At 42.3% G+C, this 25,500-nt stretch overlaps 2 protein-coding genes across 3 annotated transcripts; both read right to left on the bottom strand.

The window, feature by feature from the left end:
- Nucleotides 1-378: 378 nt before the first annotated feature.
- LOC134186469 (beta-1,4 N-acetylgalactosaminyltransferase 1-like) lies at nucleotides 379-2,134 on the bottom strand. Its single transcript, XM_062654445.1, has one exon. The coding sequence runs from the start codon at nucleotides 2,132-2,134 to the stop codon at nucleotides 578-580; it is 1,557 nt and encodes a 518-aa protein (XP_062510429.1). The 3' UTR covers nucleotides 379-577.
- A 335-nt stretch (nucleotides 2,135-2,469) lies between these two features.
- Nucleotides 2,470-25,439, bottom strand: LOC134186997 (uncharacterized). 2 transcript variants are annotated; one of them, XM_062655106.1, is made up of 32 exons: nucleotides 25,345-25,439; nucleotides 25,181-25,269; nucleotides 25,018-25,102; nucleotides 24,161-24,195; nucleotides 23,383-23,604; nucleotides 23,283-23,319; nucleotides 20,068-20,124; nucleotides 19,121-19,222; nucleotides 18,394-18,471; nucleotides 18,181-18,330; nucleotides 13,254-13,323; nucleotides 12,571-12,659; nucleotides 11,845-11,977; nucleotides 11,665-11,783; nucleotides 11,413-11,574; nucleotides 11,313-11,356; nucleotides 6,032-6,146; nucleotides 5,715-5,970; nucleotides 5,432-5,571; nucleotides 5,260-5,379; nucleotides 5,102-5,196; nucleotides 4,892-5,051; nucleotides 4,806-4,838; nucleotides 4,501-4,569; nucleotides 4,310-4,390; nucleotides 4,128-4,253; nucleotides 3,956-4,069; nucleotides 3,811-3,894; nucleotides 3,559-3,744; nucleotides 3,400-3,495; nucleotides 3,198-3,329; nucleotides 2,470-3,090 (listed from the first exon to the last, which is right to left on the bottom strand). In XM_062655106.1, the coding sequence occupies exons 1-32, from the start codon at nucleotides 25,402-25,404 to the stop codon at nucleotides 2,728-2,730; spliced, it is 3,702 nt and encodes a 1,233-aa protein (XP_062511090.1). In that variant the 5' UTR covers nucleotides 25,405-25,439; the 3' UTR covers nucleotides 2,470-2,727. The 2 variants fall into 2 exon arrangements, 1 of the variants encoding a protein (XP_062511090.1); XR_009971035.1 differs by lacking the exons at nucleotides 2,470-3,090; nucleotides 3,198-3,329; nucleotides 3,400-3,495 and having other exon boundaries at nucleotides 3,725-3,744; nucleotides 3,811-3,890.
- Nucleotides 25,440-25,500: the final 61 nt, after the last annotated feature.

Below are 25,500 nucleotides of genomic sequence, written 5' to 3'. Positions count from 1 at the left end.
CTGAGCTCATAGTGGAATATGGTACAGTAGCCTAGCTGATTAGATCAACTCAAAACAGGTATCCTACAAAGTGTACTGTATACCAGTAAGCCAAACAGAAGACAGCACATGTATAGCTAGGATGTACAAGACTTGTTCCAATACTGTTCGACGATTCTTAGAGATCCAGCCCCACTTCCATCTAGAGAAGGCATTTGGTAAAAGTAGAGCTTTTTGCTTACAACGTGTGTAGATCTCGAGCCTATGCCTACTTAACCTTAATAATATAAACAATATAATAGTAATATATGGATATAGATATACATACACGTGTACCCTCCACTGTGGGTATACACTCAAACTAAACTAAACATTTGCATCACACACAGGAATCTGGTACAAACAAGATACAGCCATGAGCTACTACTACAACATGAACACGCAAACAAAAATCAACAATTTATACAATAATTAATTAAACTTCTTTGGAAAATCACTAGCAGACACAATTCAGTGACAAAGCTGATAGACAGTTTAGCAGTCAACATGACTTGTTAATAATATCAAACCGCAAAACGCACGTAAGCATTTTGTGTCACTAAACAAAACTTATACATTTCATATTGTACTTAAACAGTATGTAGCTCTGATGCTTGATTAATTCCTGACCTGAAATTCGACGATTTTGATGATAGAAAGGGCTACTGCCAGCCGAGAAATGACCAATAGACACATCACTGCAACATGCAGAACGAAGTGTATGATATCCATCAATAAAAAACGACGTATGGCCAATATGGTTAAAATGTGGATCAAATCCAATCTCGTGAACTGATTTGGTTCTCGCCATAAAGAAGTTCAATGCACGATCAACAAGAACACACTGAGGGTATCCATCGAGAGGTCCCAGACTGCACGATCTATTGACTGTTACACAATAGCCTTCTCTGTCCATTTCCACTTGCAAACACGATCCACAACTTCCCGTCTTGCCAGGTGACACCACGTGGCCTGCTACTAAATCTAGTCTCAAATCCAGTCGATCCAATTTTTCCATAAACAACTCCAACTTCGTGTTCTTGTCAAACACAAAGTCGTCGTCCACCCACACGAGATACTCCGTCATCACTTGGCTCACAACAAGATTCCTACCCGCAAACCACCCAATCTGTGGAGGCATCCTATAATGAAGAACATTTTTCTTTCTTATAGTATGGAAATTGACCGAATCATCGGCAACAATAATAGTCAAACTCGGGTAGTATTTCAAAACGCTGTCGATCAATCGAATCACTTTGTCATATCGTTCAAACGTTTTTGTGGCAATCGTGACGCGCTCCTCAATTCGAGGAAACACCGAGCTCGTTTTACGCAAATATGGCATTCGCTTACGACGGATTCGAATGTGGATATCAAACACGTTCCCCAGGAAACTCACACTCACTGTTTCTAGTTCATTGACAACTGCAACTGTACTTTGATACATCAAGTCCTTCAAAGCAACATTCAAGTTTAACGCGTGACGACTCTGTGCTGATAAAGTCATTCTGTTTGTGTTGTTGCCACGCACAACCACATTCATTCGCACAAAAGAGTAAAAAGACTGTCGCGGCAGTGACAGTACTCCGAGGCCACGCATCGACTTGAAAACAATCTCGACGACTGTGTCATCCCAGTATGAAGTTTGTGATGCGCTGATAGCCAGTCCCACCAGTGTAACACCCTGTTTCGGTTCGATTTCTATACCAGTCGACGGAAACTGCAGTGGAGAGTCAGAAGGGCAGAAAGCCAGCGGTGGGCGTGGTCCAATAAATTTTTCTCTTCCTTTCCACTTGTTGTGCTCATGCTTCCTTATTCTAAGCACGTCGTCTTGTAGTTCTAGACGAAGAGCTCGCGAGCAGCTGCAGCCCTTTGCGACACGTCTGTCTTCCAGCCTTTGTAGGACTCTTGCACCCCACAGCGAACTGCGTGTCGAATTGAAGAGGAGACAAGTGTCGTCCAATGTCCTGCCGTCCAGCTGAATGCGTCTGCTGCAGTGACGTGCACTTTGTACGTCGAAGAGGCCTAGACGAATGAACGTAGTGATGAAAATGAGAAATGCAAGAGCAGTTACCAGTGCAACGGAGTTGTACGTGAGTGATCTAGAGATGGGCATCTCTCCAAGAGGTGAGGATGAACAAAACGGAAAGAGTCATACTCCCGGATGCGGAAGTAGCTCACTAACACTAGGTGCTAGATGCACAACTGCTCTTTCAGGAATCGCTTACAAACTGGAAAGACGCTCTGAGCGATCTACAAACGCACAGTTGTCTTTGTTTAATTAATACCACCTGAACTCAATGGTACCATGACCAGTGTATTGACTTGTCGATGTCTAATGCAGTCCAAAATGAACGAAGCTGAACAGACAGATTATTGAGTCCATTGTTAAGTGTTTAGAATTTGTGCCCGTCAAGCATTGCCACATACCACGAGGACAGGATTTACTACTTAACATTCTAAACTAAAACTTCAATTGACTTTAATATTGACACTTACATGCACCTACGTAAAAACTGTATGACGTACATGCCTGCTACAATCATTATCATCAAATTAACTGTCAAGTTCAAACAACTAGCTCTTACAAAATTCCATACTGATTGACCATAAATCAGTACTCTAAAATGTGTACTTCTTAATCTCATCAACTCAACGCAACATCTTCAACAGCAGTCCTTGTGTGTATTGTATTTCTGATTACCACAATCAGTTGGTAGTACTTTCATTGTCAAGGCTTTGTTTTGATGACGTGTCATCCACTGGAGAAACCATCAGAACACTGCTCTCACTGCTTTCAGCTTCTGCTTCAGATACACCCAGTGACACAGCCAACTCGTCAGCTGCATCATCAATTGTGCTTTCGGATACTTGAAAGGCACTAACTTCAGGCAGGGTGGAGCTAACCTCCAGCTTATTGGAACTGATTCGTTCATCTTCATGTTCTGTTTTGATTCCTTCATCGTCATGTTCTCTTTCACTTTCAAGTTGCTGGGCATCAACATGTGCATCATGCATTGCCAGCTCCACTGTTTCTATAGAACTGACATCTTTTCCTGAATCTTCTAAGTCCTACAACGTCATCGAAATGTGCAAAACACTCGCACAACGTCTATCAATGTGTACATCCAAAGTCCTAGCTGCCTACCACTCCACCTTTCGTATGACATAACCCTTACCTTCGGAAAGTTGAGAACATACTGATGACTGATAAGATCAGTGGCTCGTGGTCTTGTCACAGGACTGTTGTGCAACATTTTAGTCACAAAGTCTGAAACAACAGGGTCTTCTTGCATCTCAACGTGAAGAATCTATTATCAATTCAATCATCATTGTTCTATAATGCTCGATCAACCAAACACAATCAAACACAATGATTACCTTCGTTGCAACTAGACCCAAACAGTAGACATCAAATGATGAACAAACACAATGACTCTGACCTTGGGCACCCACGACAGAAGAAGCACGATTCACCTACAATGAATGAGCATGTCCCAATACAAACTGAACAGTACCCAAGTTAACTGCCAAACATACAACAGGCTGAGCAAAGTTAAACTCTGTCAGCAGACCCTTCACACCTCCCACATATTCATTGTCATTGATCTCATCACCTTGAGGAATAACCCAAACTGAATCCACAGACACCGACCCATGAATCAATGAATGAGCATGCAGGCAGCAAAGAGCATTTAGTAGACCAGTCACAACACTGTACTTAGCCTAGAAATAGTAAAGGATGAATATTGTAGCTGACTCAAACACATAAATACACGACTCTTGCTCTACCACACGAGATGGAGCCTCCTGCAGCCAGCTGTTCACATCATAATGATTGAAATATGGTGTCTGAATGTACACCTTCATAGCTGGCTACACAAAGAGCATGCTATATATATTAGCCACACCTCCACTGACACTAAACTTGCCTTACCATATCATAAAACAATGCACTGATTGCCAGAAGATTCGGATGATGTACAACACCATAGGAAACAATCTCTTTTTCCAGTTGTTCCCTGTCAGACATTCCCGTCACATTATATTCCTAAACAATCATCATCAAATCACCAACTTTTTAAAAAGTAGTTTTAATTAATACATACCTTGATGAGACAAGGCTGGCCATTGTAACTGCTTTTCATGACAGGAACAGTACAACCTGGTAAACTAATAACATGACGATAATAGTGTTCAAGACTCAATCCTGATCGATATAATCCGCCAGTTTTCTGATAAACATTCTGAAGTAGAATATCATTCAGCAGACAACCTTTGCAACCAATACCTCAAATCTATCAATGCCCAAATCAGCATGTTGAATGAGAATCTCTGGAAAATGTTCTTTAGACAAACACATTAGTTCCACCTAATATAAACACACAAAGTCAATCAGCAATCACATTTTCCTGTGAAGGAAGACAGCAGAAAGCCTACAGAGAGCCAGAAATCAAACATTAACTAATCATTCATTCTTACCATTAGCTTGTGTTCCTCTTCACATGCACCATGAAGCTGTACTCTCAGATCAGCAGTTTCTTGTTGAATCTTGTCAACACAACATTAGTTAGCACAAAACTAATAGAGAATATAAACCAATCAATTCCTTGATTTAGATGCATGTAATCAAATAGCTAAAACAAATCAAGTAGAACTGCATCTCAATAAGTGCAGTTAGCAATCAGATATCAAGACTTAGAGTCATTGAAAGCAAGAAAAACACTGTAGTGATAACTGCTGCCAAACATGTTGTGCATTAATTAAGTAAAGACGGCAATGGATACCTTGACAATTTCAGCTGTTTCTGCAGTATCGCCCTGTCAGAGACACATACTGTAAAGTGTGTTATCACAAGACATGATCATTAAACCTCTTGAAGATCAAAAAGATTCACTTCCATGTGTCGAAGACTTCTTCGTAGTGTTTTCATATGTCGCCTCAAAGCAATGAGAGGTTCCACGTCAGGTTGAACACTAAGCCACTGAGAAAGACTTGCATATAATGTTGAATAATGGGGATATAGCTCATCCCTAAAAACAAGGTCCATAACCAACCTACACAAATGATAGCTAAAATCTACTTGAGATGCTTGACAGTTTTCAACTCGCTGTCTATAGTTTGTGATACTGCTATGGCAGCAGCTTTCATGCATTCATTTGGATCATTGAAGAGCTTCTAATATTAAACACCCCAATAGAGTACTACTGTTATCGCATCAACCCAAGTAGATATCTGTACTTTGCTTGCTTCAACTTCATCATCCATAACTGACACAAACGAGTCAAATAATTCATCCAATGGAGCTGAGGTATCATCACTATCGTCAATCTCATCCACAGGGGTATCAAATGACAAATCCTACAAACACACTATGCAATACACATATAAGATAGCAAGATAGAATATTAACTTTTATCAATCTTTGCAAAACGTGGCAAATATCCTCCGATGCACAAACAGTAGCATCCTGAATAATCCGCAGTTCGTTTTCTTGCTGGGAATTATAACTACGATATGCATCTACGGCATCTGCCATAGATCCTACATTGACTGTAAACAAACAAGAAACAAATAAACAACTACAACAACTCTACCCGAGCTTTCATACATCTAACTCATGTTACATTTCCAGTTGAATACAAAACTCTCACAAATGATATACAAATTTTGAACTACATGTTAAGATTATATACCTTGCTGGTAATAACCAGTTTGCAGCAAGCTTCCATATATAACTGACTGCATCATCTTGGCCTTTGCATCAGCTAAATCCTCTTTTCTCACATCGCAAGGTAGTGATGCCACATAATCCAAAAAGTCAGCAATCTTTGCCACAAGCTTCTTCCTTGTTCCATTTCTGATAGCAATCATGTTCTGTAGTACTTCACCATCACTGCTCTCTTTGATCTCTGCCTGTGTTTTTTCTAGTAACTCCAATCCATCTTGAACCTCATAATGCACAATACAAATTGCACAAAAGATAGTTCTATGCAAGTTTGAAAGCTCTTACTTCCTGCAAGCTCTCGATGCCATTTGTACTAATCTGACTGTCCGGATCAGTGACCAACTCAATAGCTGCTTCCAACAAATCTTGACTGCTACCACCTCGTCCAGGCAAACTACTCCTACATTTGAACACACAAAATATACATACCACATACAGTAGTATTGCGTTGACTACAATAGTAAGTAAAAGTCACCACATCTGTTATACGATACTGCTCAACACAACTAGTTATTAATTCTGGTCGCACCAATGACATCAGTCATTGAGAAAATTCCATACATCAGAAAAATGGCTGCAACAATATAGTAGAAAGAAATGTGCTCGGTTTATAATTAGACTACTAGGAGTCTTAGTGAATGACTGAACAAACTAAACCGTCTGAACAAACTACCTCAGATAATTGAACGCCTGAATCGGATAATTGAACGCCTGAATCGGATAATTGAACGCGGAATTCGGATAATTGAATGCCGGGTTCGGATAATTGAATGCCGGATTCGAATAATTGAACGCAAAATACTATAGTAGCTGAATTAAGGCTGCCACTCCACTGGATAAAAATTTTAGCTACGTGTGTCTTCACAACAAGCAACAGATGTTACGGATGGGAATTCCTTTTTCCAAGCACAGTTGAACCGCGGCTCGTACTTAGCTGCTCCTGCATACTTCTTGCTTTTCACCTGAGGCTTAGTGCAAGGCGAAAAATCCTTGGAGTGAGATTGTGAAGAAGGATCAGTGGCAGGGTGATCAGCAGTAACACCTGGAGACCTGGTCAGACTGGAGCTTGAGTCAACTTTATCACAGTCTGCAAATTCATTACTGTAATGAGAAAATAATAATTAAATATGCAAGACTCAAGGGCGGGGCCTAACCCACAGGATAAGTTTCCATCCCCCATGCTCTTTGACATACTCAAGGTGTCTTGGCTTCTTGGATTTGCTACACACTACATTATGACCGTCATTCAACATGATAGCTGACATAACACAATTGACGCACGTGTCAAATAGAGCACTTTTCCGTAAGATTCCGTCTGCGCATTTTGCTTTGGTGCAAATAAGGGTCTGGATACACGAGACTATGTGTGAAGGCACAGCCCGCTGCTGTACTTATATACTGTATATATATATATATATATATATATATATATATATATATATATATATATATATATACTAGGATCCATGGCCCGTCCTTCGTACGGGCAAGATACTGTAGTGTAAAGATAGGTCTGTGGACACGTCACGTGCAACCTTTGTTGCGAGGTCCCGGATATGCTGAATGAATTCGAATCTTGCTCTTCGCGCTTGTTTCGATAGAAATCGACACACTCCCTGTGTAGCGCTTGCTGCAGAAAACGTGTAGGTTGGATTCGGTGCAAATGCGATCAGAATTTGGAGAGAAACGCAAGCGATAGAAGAGTAGGTTTCGTCGGCAAGAGATATTCGATTGCTCGAAGCTTTCCGAAGGACGGCGATGCATAGGGTCTACACGGGACTGGTGCAGGCGTGTGTTCGAATGAACTGCAATGTGTAGCGTTTGCGTCGTCGAGAAATTTTACGTGTGGGTCGATCCCTCGAGAGGGAACCCGGTGCATTATTTTTTATTTTTTACGCAAACCTTCCTCTGTGCGTGCCGAGTGTGCGTGCCGATTTCGGTTGCGAACGGACAAAAGACGTGGCCGCCAAACGCGAACACACACACACACACACAGACAACTTGAGCTTTATATATTAGATATATATATATATATATACAGTGGTACGCAAAAGTAAGTGAACCCCTTGTAAAATCAAGGTTTTTCTAAATTCCTAACCGTTAAAAGATATTAGAGCCCCGTAATGTAGCCTGTGCATATTACTGACAACTATGCCTTTGCTAAAAGTTGAAATAACTGTTTTCGTAAAGGAGAAACCAAGTTAATCACAACGTGTGCATGGCAAAAGTATATAAACCTTTGGCAAAACTCTTCTCAGCGCTTCAAATACCGGCAATTTTAAGCTGTTTTAGTGAGGTTTCTCCCACATTTTTAGTGGCGAGTTTGCACTACATAAATCCTTGATGCTAGAAGCGCGTAAGTTGCAACTCTGAAACATTTTTGAGTCTCGTTAATGGCGCGCAAGAAAGAGTTTCCGAAGATCTGCGAAAACGAGTCGTCGAGTTTCACAAGCTTGGAGAAGGTTACAAGAAAATCGGAAGACGCCTTTCAATTCACCAGTGGACGGTGCGGCAAATAGTGTACAAATGGAAAGCTTTGAATATGACAAAATCACTTCCTCGGTCCGGCCTTCCGAGAAAGCTGTCGGGTCGTACCTTGCGAAAAGTCCTCCGAGATGTCACAAACAATCCGCGAACGTCAGCAGATGATGTGCAAAAGTCTTTGAAGGACGCAAAAGTCGAAGTGCATCAAAGCACAGTCCGTCGCGCACTGAACAGGGAAGGACTGCATGGCCGAGTAGCAAGAAGAAAGCCACTGCTGTCACCAAAACATCGCAAAATGCGTTTGACTTTGCCAAAGCTCATGTCGACAAAGAGAATGCATTTTGGAAGAAAGTTCTTTGGACAGATGAAACAAAAATTGAGCTGTTCAGCCACAACAACGTTCGTTACGTGTGGCAAAAAAAGAATACGGCCTTTGACGAAAAGAACGCTGTCCCCACTGTCAAGCACGGTGGAGGAAGCGTTATTCTTTGGGGTTGCTTTGCAGCGTCTGGCACAGGAAAAGTAGAATTCGTTCAAGGCCGCATGAATTCTACTCAATATCAAAAGATTTTGGCCGACAATGTTGCTCCATCCGTCCGTCATCTTGGTCTAGAGCCAAACTGGATATTCCAGCAAGACAATGATCCAAAACATACCAGTCGTTCAACCCGTTCGTGGTTTTAAGAACACTCGTACACTGTTTTAGAGTGGCCTAGTCAGAGTCCAGACTTAAATCCAATAGAAATGCTTTGGCGAGATCTGAAGAAAGCAGTCCACAAGTGCTCTCCAAAGAATTTGAAAGAGTTGAAGTCGTATATTGTTGAAGAGTGGGGAAAAATTTCACCAGAGAGGTGTCAACGCCTTGTTGAAGCATACCAACACCGTTTGCTTGCTGTTATTGAAGCAAAAGGTGGAATAACTAAGCACTAATGAAAGGGTTCACATACTTTTGCAAAGAACTACTTTTGATGAATTTGAGTTTTCTTCTACAAACTAATTATGAGAGTTCAGTTCTACCTTCACCAAAGGCATAGATGTCAGCAATTTGCACAGGCTACATTACGGGGCTCTAATATCTTTTAACTGTCAGGAATTTAGAAAAAGCTTGATTTTACGAGGGGTTCGCTTACTTTTGCGTACCACTGTATATATATGGCTTTGTGTAAGGGGTAAAGCCTTAGGAGACCGTGAGAGATTGTCCCAAACCGTGAGACCCACAGTCAAACCATGAGAATTGAGAGGTCTGTTACTAGTCATTGATTTTCACTTTGCGATGCCAGTGCATGTTTCATACCAAATTAGGTACAGCATGGGAATATTCTCGGATCTCAGCTATCTGGTGTCCTAGAGAGTTGATTTCAAAACTAATTGAAAGCTCATGCCAAGGCGATGACGATTAGCTAAATATGAATTGTCATTGGTCCATCCTTACATTAATAATTGCTGCTTCCTGTCTAAACATGTGAGTAGAGACCGCCTTCAGTTTAAGATAATAAAAGAGCATTCACAGAAAACCACCTGGGCTTCAAAGTATACCGCTCACGTGAGAAGTAATTAGCTTCAGTCAGAGTCAACATTCTCATCATTTCTTCACAGACATAGCTCTCTCCGCTGCCTGAACTTGAATCATCTACTCTGCCTACCTGTATTCCCTCTATGGCTTGAGCAACAAGTAATCAGAGGCAATTAGCGACCCCTCCCCTAACCAATCCCTAAGCATCTAAACAGTTCACCACAATTCCCACGTTGTGTTTTAATTTTAGGATGAATTCTAGTCCAGTGAGAAGCTATATGCTAGGCTGTGTGGCGACGTACTCTGCATGTTTCTTGCAGTGAGGCGCTATCATGCAGTGACAGTCACTGTCACAGTCAGTTGTTGTGTTGGACGAGTTTCCAGTGAACTCTTGACAACTACATGTGAATTTCCTGAAAATCTAGGAGATGATCACATTGCCATACAGCCTAGCATCTAGCTTCTCACTGGACTTACTTAACTAGCCAAACACATACATGCTCGTCATCACATGCACCGCAGCATCACGTGATACCGCCCCGTTGCTATCCTCGCATGGAAGAACCACCAAAAGCAAAGGAAAGCCTAGTGTCGAGGCTAAAGACACCCTGCATGCAACCACTGGTAATATTATCTTGCTTCTTTATAACATTTATAGGGTCTTTAGTTCACCAGAATCGGTGATGCGGCAAGATCAAAGGAACCTCTTCTCCCCACACGGCATGAGGACGGAGTAAGGGTCTGGCTAAGTGAGACTAGCAACAATGCGAGTGTGCCCTTTACTATCCCTTGTCAACTTGTACCAGCTCAGCAATACAAGAGATGACTGGTAACTTGTACCAGCTCAGCAATACAAAAGATGACTGGTAATGAGAGCCAAACTTGCAACAAATCAGGGGTGCATTCTTTTTACCTCCACAACCTAATCCAGTTGAGCTCTTGTGGACTTCTACTGCAGCACGGGTGAGATCACAATTCTTTATCTTCACCACATAATTCCACAACCTAATCCAACTGGAACAAAAGACTGGCTTGTGGAGGTGAGACTCCATGTTTGGTGGAAATGAAGCAGAGATGGTTTGATCTAGATAGTTTGTCAACAGACGACCTTGCAGGACCCAAAACTGACTGACAAGACATCAGGTCTCATATAACTTCGCACCGAACACACGAATGATCCAGCAACAAATCCTGAAATACAGGTGCTTGCCTTCACAGGAGTGTTCCTTTTTAGGGGTACCAGTCTAACCTGCTCCACTGGATTACTTCCATCTATTCCTAGCGGAGCCCCTTTAATTGAATGAGTTGTGGAGGTAAAAAAACTTACCCCAGCTAATCATGGTAAGGTGTCCATACACTTTTTATTGTCATATCCAGTTTATTGAACCCCACTCAGTCATTATCAGCTTTTCTTTAACAATTAGCCTCATTTTTTCTCCCTAATTCCCTCATGAACTTGGACAAGAAACAGGATATCATTTTTTTAATATCGATTAACTTATGTAATAAATTACTACTGGTGGCATAAGTTTAATTATGTATAAACTCCTATCCAACTATCACTAGTACCTGATGAGTTTTGCTGACTTCACTTGTTGAGCTAATGCCTCAACCTAAACATATTTGTATATGACAATCTAAAATGCACTCCTCATAACCTGTCTTATACCTTTCTTTGCAAAACTGACTGAAGAGCGTCATGCATTATCTGTTCATGTGTCATCCTTTCACCTTGCATTTCACATTCATGTCTTTGCTGCTCACGCTGTATAAGTTCTTCATATTTCTGTTTTTCTTCTTGCAATTTCTGTTTGTATTCTCTTTCTTTATGCTAAGTAAACAATATACAATGTCATGCACGTAGCTAATTGTCCACAAACTACACACTAAAATAGCAATTGCTTAAATATTGTATTCATACATCATTTTCATTCTTCAACTGACTGTTGAGTTCTTTTTGCGCTTCCAACTCCATGTAAACATTGCGCAATTCAGCAGCAAGAACATCTACTTCTTTATGTTTAACTTTTCCAGCTCTTACTGCAAGTGCAATGATAATAGAAAGAATAACACACCAGTCCAATAACTTAGAAACAAATACCATCTAGTTCTGCTGTTTTCGTAGCCTCCTTTAGTGAATGAATCTTCACGTCCTGACTACCTATATCAGTCTCAAGCTGTGTAAGCAATGCCTCCTTACTCCTTACAGACGTTCGTCCTTTAGTAACAGAAACCTAAACAAAACAACCTTACAAAAACTCACAACACGTAAGCTTTAAAAATCACTACTTAGCACGTGTGGTTCACAATACCAAGTTCCCAATACCCAAAACTGTTGACAGTCTATTTTCTGTAATTGCATTAATTCATCTACAGTTTGCTTTAGAAAGAACTGGCAGTCTCTAAATTGAGCAAAACAAATAAGCAAATGTGTGTAACAACTACTACAGTTTGATATAAATCCTAAACTGTCTGCCCTCTAGTGAGAGAACTGCACCTGGTCATGGTGTGTAAAAATATATTATTAGTAGTAGTATTATTATTATGAGAAAGATTCGTGGCAACAACTTCAGATTCACAACAACTGATACCAATTATCTTTTCTCTTACCATAAACGTGTTAGCTATAAATGCACTATAGTAAATAAATTATTTGTATCACAGCACTCTTTCATGTAAAACAGGTCAGACCTGAAAGTTTACTTTTAAACTTGAAACAATAAAGGAAAAACTCATGTTTCAAGAAATATCAAAGACCAAAATTGCCTTGACAAACTCGCAAAATGACATTTAAGATAAACATGCACAGTACATGATTTACACATACATTTACTTGGTTCTTCAGAAGTCCCTTCTCTTCCATTTCTTTGTTCAAATTCTGGTTATCATCATCAATCAGTTCAACTGGTATAAGACCTGGCAATACATAAACACCACACTCAATAGTGTTACATAACGTATCAAACACTAACACCTAAACTACAGAGGGAGTTAAGCATACTCACACCAATGAGAGTTTGCAGAATACAAAAGAGAGACTACAACTAGTTTTGATCAACATATCTCAAATAATATTTGAATGCGAACTGGCATCACGAGGCATCTGTGGCATTAAAAAACTAATCAAACATATTGAAATTATATCATAACATTGCAGATTTTAGTCAACATGTTAGAAAACTAAAACCACACTTGTAGGTCTAGGTAGACTGTGGGTACATTGTGATATCACAAGTTTATTAAAGAGACACTGTTCAAAGCGCCATTAAGTCAATCCAGTACAACCTAAAGTCAAATCAATCAGTTTGTAGACTACAGAATAAGTTTGTTTCATAAAGCTCAGTTTCAAAAGAAATAGAGAGTGGAGGTATTAGAATCAGTGTCGTTCTTTGTCTGTCTTGTTGCTAACTATTAGTCACAAAATTTCCGGCTCAAAGCATTAGAAACTGTTTGGTTACTACAGGTTATCATAGCACTATTACAATGTTTATTACAGCAAGTTCTCCTTACCTCCCAACCCTTTGTAAAAGTTAGCTGTCATCAACTTGTCAGCAGTCTTGGCTTTCAAGAATTCCTTCGCCTGGTCAACACACACATACAAACTACATAGAATGTCATTTCTTCTGTACATAATCCAAAAGTTACAAGCTATTAGCTATAAGTTATTACAGAGTTCTTCCTAGGGTTTGTTTTGAGGTGTACAGTGTGATGTGTGGATCCACTAAATATTTTTAGAGAGATAGATATACAGGAAAGCTAAAGGCCAGACACACACACACACACACACACACACACACACACACACACACACACACACACACACACACACACACACACACACACACACACACACACACACACACACACACACACACACACACACACACACACACACACACACACACACACACACACACACACACACACACACACACACACACACACACACACACACACACACACACACACACACACACACACACACACACACACACACACACACACACACACACACACACACACACACACACACACACACACACACACACACACACACACACACACACACACACACACACACACACACACACACACACACACACACACACACACACACACACACACACACACACACACACACACACACACACACACACACACACACACACACACACACACACACACACACACACACACACACACACACACACACACACACACACACACACACACACACACACACACACACACACACACACACACACACACACACACACACACACACACACACACACACACACACACACACACACACACACACACACACACACACACACACACACACACACACACACACACACACACACACACACACACACACACACACACACACACACACACACACACACACACACACACACACACACACACACACACACACACACACACACACACACACACACACACACACACACACACACACACACACACACACACACACACACACACACACACACACACACACACACACACACACACACACACACACACACACACACACACACACACACACACACACACACACACACACACCACACACACACACACACACACACACACACACACACACACACACACACACACACACACACACACACACACACACACACACACACACACACACACACACACACACACACACACACACACACACACACACACACACACACACACACACACACACACACACACACACACACACACACACACACACACACACACACACACACACACACACACACACACACACACACACACACACACACACACACACACACACACACACACACACACACACACACACACACACACACACACACACACACACACACACACACACACACACACACACACACACACACACACACACACACACACACACACACACACACACACACACACACACACACACACACACACACACACACACACACACACACACACACACACACACACACACACACACACACACACACACACACACACACACACACACACACACACACACACACACACACACACACACACACACACACACACACACACACACACACACACACACACACACACACACACACACACACACACACACACACACACACACACACACACACACACACACACACACACACACACACACACACACACACACACACACACACACACACACACACACACACACACACACACACACACACACACACACACACACACACACACACACACACACACACACACACACACACACACACACACACACACACACACACACACACACACACACACACACACACACACACACACACACACACACACACACACACACACACACACACACACACACACACACACACACACACACACACACACACACACACACACACACACACACACACACACACACACACACACACACACACACACACACACACACACACACACACACACACACACACACACACACACACACACACACACACACACACACACACACACACACACACACACACACACACACACACACACACACACACACACACACACACACACACACACACACACACACACACACACACACACACACACACACACACACACACACACACACACACACACACACACACACACACACACACACACACACACACACACACACACACACACACACACACACACACACACACACACACACACACACACACACACACACACACACACACACACACACACACACACACACACACACACACACACACACACACACACACACACACACACACACACACACACACACACACACACACACACACACACACACACACACACACACACACACACACACACACACACACACACACACACACACACACACACACACACACACACACACACACACACACACACACACACACACACACACACACACACACACACACACACACACACACACACACACACACACACACACACACACACACACACACACACACACACACACACACACACACACACACACACACACACACACACACACACACACACACACACACACACACACACACACACACACACACACACACACACACACACACACACACACACACACACACACACACACACACACACACACACACACACACACACACACACACACACACACACACACACACACACACACACACACACACACACACACACACACACACACACACACACACACACACACACACACACACACACACACACACACACACACACACACACACACACACACACACACACACACACACACACACACACACACACACACACACACACACACACACACACACACACACACACACACACACACACACACACACACACACACACACACACACACACACACACACACACACACACACACACACACACACACACACACACACACACACACACACACACACACACACACACACACACACACACACACACACACACACACACACACACACACACACACACACACACACACACACACACACACACACACACACACACACACACACACACACACACACACACACACACACACACACACACACACACACACACACACACACACACACACACACACACACACACACACACACACACACACACACACACACACACACACACACACACACACACACACACACACACACACACACACACACACACACACACACACACACACACACACACACACACACACACACACACACACACACACACACACACACACACACACACACACACACACACACACACACACACACACACACACACACACACACACACACACACACACACACACACACACACACACACACACACACACACACACACACACACACACACACACACACACACACACACACACACACACACACACACACACACACACACACACACACACACACACACACACACACACACACACACACACACACACACACACACACACACACACACACACACACACACACACACACACACACACACACACACACACACACACACACACACACACACACACACACACACACACACACACACACACACACACACACACACACACACACACACACACACACACACACACACACACACACACACACACACACACACACACACACACACACACACACACACACACACACACACACACACACACACACACACACACACACACACACACACACACACACACACACACACACACACACACACACACACACACACACACACACACACACACACACACACACACACACACACACACACACACACACACACACACACACACACACACACACACACACACACACACACACACACACACACACACACACACACACACACACACACACACACACACACACACACACACACACACACACACACACACACACACACACACACACACACACACACACACACACACACACACACACACACACACACACACACACACACACACACACACACACACACACACACACACACACACACACACACACACACACACACACACACACACACACACACACACACACACACACACACACACACACACACACACACACACACACACACACACACACACACACACACACACACACACACACACACACACACACACACACACACACACACACACACACACACACACACACACACACACACACACACACACACACACACACACACACACACACACACACACACACACACACACACACACACACACACACACACACACACACACACACACACACACACACACACACACACACACACACACACACACACACACACACACACACACACACACACACACACACACACACACACACACACACACACACACACACACACACACACACACACACACACACACACACACACACACACACACACACACACACACACACACACACACACACACACACACACACACACACACACACACACACACACACACACACACACACACACACACACACACACACACACACACACACACACACACACACACACACACACACACACACACACACAGGGGTAATGAGTAGAACACCGTGTCACCATAAGTTACGCCTTGTCTGCTAGTGTTTCCAGTGTTTGGCACTTTCATGCTAAGTGTCATGCTACTAAGCTATTTACAGTGTAAGGAGAAGTCTGCAATACTTTGAAATAACCTAATTTTGTGTGAGAATGAAATAGAGCAATACACATCACAAACACTGTAAAACTAGACAAAGTTCAAGAATTCTCATACCTTATAAATACACAAAAGCTGAAAAGACATTGCAACCAAACCATACATGTATGCCAACTTTGTTTGGCTTACCTTTTCCATCTCTGATGTAATCATTTGGAGACCATGAAGTCTGAAGTGCTGAGCCATGGGCGGTATAGCACGAACTTCATTTGGCAGCATTAGCAACTCATCAACTGAAATCTCTTGTACGTTTCCAAAGTCAACAAAGAAGACATGTGCCTATAAATACAAATCCACCACAGCTATAATTAACAGAATCAGTAGCTAAATACCAGTGCAAACCTTTCCCTGTTGTTTCATTATCATCTGAATTTTACATCGATAAAATGACTGATCAGCACTGTAGACAGCAGCATATATCTGCAAACAATGTTTAGTTGACCAACATTTAAGTCATCAGGTGTGCTTAGAAATACAGTCAAACCTCGCTAATACGAACCTCGCTAATACGAATTACGGCGCCCTGCCTTGCATACCCAGATCCTATTGGGCAACCTGATCCTGGTTGCGGTTATCTAGTTTTCAGCAAATGTGCGTATCTGACTATTTCAAATCCTGACTGTCATATTATTTAGAAGTACATGTAGTCGTTGCAGCAGTGTCCACCACAAACATGACATGTGTGCAGAGACATACGTAAATGCGCCAGTGGTCTAGGTGTCTGAGGCAAAGTCTGTACCTCCAAGGCTACATGTTTTGGCAATTTGGTAATCTGAACAACTTCACTAATCCAAACAAGGCTTGGCACAGGGCTGTACAGATTAGCGAGGTTCTACCGTATCTTGAAATAATTATGTACCTAAAGCTCTGTACACCTACAATATAATTCTGTGCGCTTGTGTGCTATTTCTCAATCTCGGAATTATTAATTCAGCAAATGAAATAACACAAGAGAGAAAAAATGGCTGTAAATAAAAGATTACAAAACATTGCTTCACAAACAATAAGTGTATTACATGCACTATCAAGACAACTGATCTACTGTGAGTGAAACAACAACTGAACCAACCTGAGAGAGCAGAGGCTTCTTTACTACCTCTGCTGTTGGACAAATTTCCTGGAGGCTATCATTCATCTGCTGAAACGTTGCCGCTAACTCAGCATTGTGAATCTGCAGAAAACATAACATGTGTGACTATCGTCTCTAGAAAGAAAACCTATAGCCTCTCCACAAAACATCTGAAATAGCAGTAAATTAAACAAAATGTCACTACCACATACTAGCTGTACAGTACCTTGATCAAATACAAGCTTAATTTGACAAAAGTCTAGTTACTTAGCCAGTTCAGTCGCACATAAAGAGATAAAGGATATATCTTTTCTCAATTACATGTATAGAAAACAACAGAGATACTAGTCTTTGCAAATAGCATAGTGATATTTTGTAGTTCATAAGCTGACCATGCCTATTGCTGTTTTCAGCAACTTAGTTTCCACTACCTTACTATAAATTAATCTGTACAAAATGGGTGCACAACAATTTAAATTTCGTTGTCGCTCACAGGAATAGTCGACTTAGTTCACCAGACCAAAGTTAAGTAGACAGTGAGATTAGCAATTGCTTCCAGTTTGCAAATGACTCTAGAATTACCTAAGACTGCTGTACACAATCTACATATGTATATATCATTAACAATATACCAAACAATAAACTGTAGTCATTCAGCATCTGCAGAAATGCTTTATATGCTACAAACAACAGTATAATGCTTTGTATGCTACAGGTAACAGTAATCCACATAAATGCTTTTGCCTTGTTATACATAAATAGGTACAAACGTGTATATACATATATTAATTTATTTAAATACTTTATTTTATTTTACACACATACATGTGTGTGAAACATCAACATATATATATATATATATATATATATATATATATATATATATATATATATATATTAATGCAATGCCATTCATGCGTAAATTAGAATTAAAACTATTAACATACCATTCCCCAAAACATACAGCCATTCTCAACATGGGTCACCATCACTTTCTCAGTACGCTAAAATATACAAACAATAGTTATGATCACAACACACCAAATCAACAAAATTCATTTTTCACATGTACAGTATTGCACCACATTTTCCAACGTGCTATAATAAAATGAGAGCACTGCAGAGTGCCAATGCCTCAGTGCACAATCAACTAGACATTCAATGTTCAATAGAACAAACAAACGGGGAAGATTACAGTTTACTTCTACTGTGGATGTGCATCAAGAAATTTCCCATAATGCAAGAAAGAAGCTTTCTTTTCCAAATCCATAAATGACAAGATCACTTCCTCCCTACAGAAGCCCATTTTGTTGTTAAAATCTACTGTGCAAGTAGATACAGCAATTATGCATGCACACTGAGAAATAACCCATAATTCAAGAACGAAGCTCTATCTTCCAAATCCATGAGCTGAAATACAACAAAACATCACTTCTTACCATAGAAGTCATTTGTTGTTAAACCGTGCAAGTAGATACCATGGTAACACACACACACACACACACACACACACACACACACACACACACACACACACACACACACACACACACACACACACACACACACACACACACACACACACACACACACACACACACACACACACACACACACACACACACACACACACACACACACACACACACACACACACACACACACACACACACACACACACACACACACACACACACACACACACACACACACACACACACACACACACACACACACACACACACACACACACACACACACACACACACACACACACACACACACACACACACACACACACACACACACACACACACACACACACACACACACACACACACACACACACACACACACACACACACACACACACACACACACACACACACACACACACACACACACACACACACACACACACACACACACACACACACACACACACACACACACACACACACACACACACACACACACACACACACACACACACACACACACACACACACACACACACACACACACACACACACACACACACACACACACACACACACACACACACACACACACACACACACACACACACACACACACACACACACACACACACACACACACACACACACACACACACACACACACACACACACACACACACACACACACACACACACACACACACACACACACACACACACACACACACACACACACACACACACACACACACACACACACACACACACACACACACACACACACACACACACACACACACACACACACACACACACACACACACACACACACACACACACACACACACACACACACACACACACACACACACACACACACACACACACACACACACACACACACACACACACACACACACACACACACACACACACACACACACACACACACACACACACACACACACACACACACACACACACACACACACACACACACACACACACACACACACACACACACACACACACACACACACACACACACACACACACACACACACACACACACACACACACACACACACACACACACACACACACACACACACACACACACACACACACACACACACACACACACACACACACACACACACACACACACACACACACACACACACACACACACACACACACACACACACACACACACACACACACACACACACACACACACACACACACACACACACACACACACACACACACACACACACACACACACACACACACACACACACACACACACACACACACACACACACACACACACACACACACACACACACACACACACACACACACACACACACACACACACACACACACACACACACACACACACACACACACACACACACACACACACACACACACACACACACACACACACACACACACACACACACACACACACACACACACACACACACACACACACACACACACACACACACACACACACACACACACACACACACACACACACACACACACACACACACACACACACACACACACACACACACACACACACACACACACACACACACACACACACACACACACACACACACACACACACACACACACACACACACACACACACACACACACACACACACACACACACACACACACACACACACACACACACACACACACACACACACACACACACACACACACACACACACACACACACACACACACACACACACACACACACACACACACACACACACACACACACACACACACACACACACACACACACACACACACACACACACACACACACACACACACACACACACACACACACACACACACACACACACACACACACACACACACACACACACACACACACACACACACACACACACACACACACACACACACACACACACACACACACACACACACACACACACACACACACACACACACACACACACACACACACACACACACACACACACACACACACACACACACACACACACACACACACACACACACACACACACACACACACACACACACACACACACACACACACACCGGCAGACTACCGTCTACCACTGATGTGTGTGCTCACCAAGACATAATTACAGGTTGAGACAGATATATCACTTTGCATAGTCGTGATCAATGCATGTCATATATCTGTCATACAGTTCTAACAATTCTAAGGTGCAATGAAGTCACATTGTGACAAAAGTAAACTCATAGTTCTAGTCATCAACATCGGCCAAGTTTTCCTTTTGCATATGCCATGATCTGTTGCTTCCTCTTCATGACTGCTTGTCCACGAGACAGCCTTCATGATGACAAAATTAGTGTGCAAGCATGAGGCTTCAAGTTTACGATGGTATGAAATGTGCCTCACCCTATCCCAACACCCTCACCATATACCGGCATGCCAGTGTAGTTACCAGGCAAGCAAACCCCTCGTTCTGGTAAGCCCTACTTATAACAGCATGCCCAGAAATGTAAGGTATAAATGCAGTAAGAAATCAAAATATTACTCTCAAATCTATTATCTTAATTAACAACTGTTGGCAATGCTACACTAACTAACTAAAGCCACATTTTAGACTCTTGTCCTCTACCTTTGCTTCACCTTCTGTACTCTCGATGTCAGACCAACTACAAGTAAGTAAAAATATATTAGTAACCAATCCAATGCACACTATTAAGTTACGTCAATACTTCATTTCTCTCAATGTTCCAGGAGATCTACCACCTCTATTTATTGACCCCATGTGGCTACCACGAATCCCTCCTCGAAATCCAGAAGAAACGACTTGTCTGTCTCGTTGTTTGACAACTCCAGAACGATGATGCCTACCATCAGAGACTTCGTAAGACTGCCGCTGTTGCTGACCATCTTGACTCCAACTATCATTCTCAGTCTTTTCAGTGACGTTTCGACTAAAATGTACATTAGCTGAGCATGTGCATTGTGAAAGACACTAAATGTACTGTAGAATTCAGTGTGTGTGTGTGTGTGTGTGTGTGTGTGTGTGTGTGTGTGTGTGTGTGTGTGTGTGTGTGTGTGTGTGTGTGTGTGTGTGTGTGTGTGTGTGTGTGTGTGTGTGTGTGTGTGTGTGTGTGTGTGTGTGTGTGTGTGTGTGTGTGTGTGTGTGTGTGTGTGTGTGTGTGTGTGTGTGTGTGTGTGTGTGTGTGTGTGTGTGTGTGTGTGTGTGTGTGTGTGTGTGTGTGTGTGTGTGTGTGTGTGTGTTCCCTTTATATATGTTGTTAGCAGTTTTATACAAATACTTGGCCATACAGTATCTGAATCTGACTTTTTACTAGTCTATTGAACTAAACAGATGTGTCCAAATGATTGGACATGAATGAATGGTATTGTGCAGTTCTACATCAACAATACAAACTGTTTGTGTAAAGTCTTAGTAAACAATTGAATTAACAAATAGTAATAGACTATTACACTTTAGGTATATTACTTGCACAAAAAAAACATTACCTGGATGATGCCTTCTTTGAGTTGGCTCTTCTAACCTACACAAAACAAAAGTAATCTTCAGTAATTCAGTAATAAGTCAGAGAAAGGACTTTGTAAATGTCACAGGACTTAGCGAATAGCATTCTCAAAAAGGCTTCACCGCTTCTGGTCTGTGTGACTGTGTCTGTCACACTTCTAGTCATTCTCTAGTCATTATCTGATGCAATACAGAAAGTCTATAATCCAAGCTTTGTTCTCAACATCAAATCAGTGGCAGTCTGATCAATTGTTCATTTGGGAATGGCACTACGATTATTCTTTGGTGTAGGTAATGCATTAGTAGCTCGGTTGGGAAGAATATATGTGTATCAATCAGATTTGATGCGGACTGCCGTCACACATGGCACACAGCGATAACCTGTATTATCTTATAGAAGTCATTCTTGTAACAGATCTAAACATTACAGCTGTTAACCAGGCTTACAATACAGAAAGGAAATCAGGCAAACACTCAGGTATCATAGTAGAGATTCTGCCTTGTTTCTCTGTTAAAAATTACCGTAAGTTTGCTTTTAAAAAGAACTATATATTGTAATGACATTCTAATATAATGAATTTTAGCAGTCCCGTGTGGCCAAACAGAAATGTATTACAGTTTACTGAGTATCCGTGAATCCCCTCTTAATTAATTAATTAATTAATTAATTAATTAATTAAAGACATGACTAAAACAAAACGTAGATTTTATGTGAGATCAAGACATCTTACGTGAGAGCCTGACACAATGTCAAAAAATTGCGTCTAACTCACTAGCTGTGCATGTGACCTAATATGTAATTAGCAGTTGGAAAGGTATGGAGACTCTTTGCTAGCAGCACCTTTAACTGTCGTCCGTTAACGAGAATCCCATTCAAAGCCGAGGCAGCAGCGTCAGCTTCTGCTTCAGACAAAAACCGGACAAACCTAGCACACGCGTACAAACATCCGTAATCAAGTAGCCTAACTACAACGACCTTCAAAGCGCGCGAAGCAACGGCATACGATGCTAGTGTGTCGAAGCCATCCTTTGAAGAAAGACTAGAAATTGATTCTACTTGGCCGTATCGCCTAAACAGTGCAGACAATGCGTCCTGTGAAAACATGCAAGCAAACACAAACACCAAATTAGAATTCATTCCAAAAATTGCATTCATGTCATCACTCACTCGTGTAACGGAAGGGTCAATATTGCCCACAAACAAACTGTACGTTACTGAGCTTGCCATTTGACGTGTCGACGAAGTTTTTATGGGTCGACAAATCTAATAATATCCGGGATCTCTCACTGAAAGGTGCACGTGTGCAGTCTAGAAACGCTGAAA

This window comes from Corticium candelabrum, chromosome 11, assembly GCF_963422355.1.
Source record: "Corticium candelabrum chromosome 11, ooCorCand1.1, whole genome shotgun sequence".
In the NCBI taxonomy this organism is placed as follows: domain Eukaryota; kingdom Metazoa; phylum Porifera; class Homoscleromorpha; order Homosclerophorida; family Plakinidae; genus Corticium; species Corticium candelabrum.
This window is presented reverse-complemented; position numbering and strand designations above follow the sequence as displayed.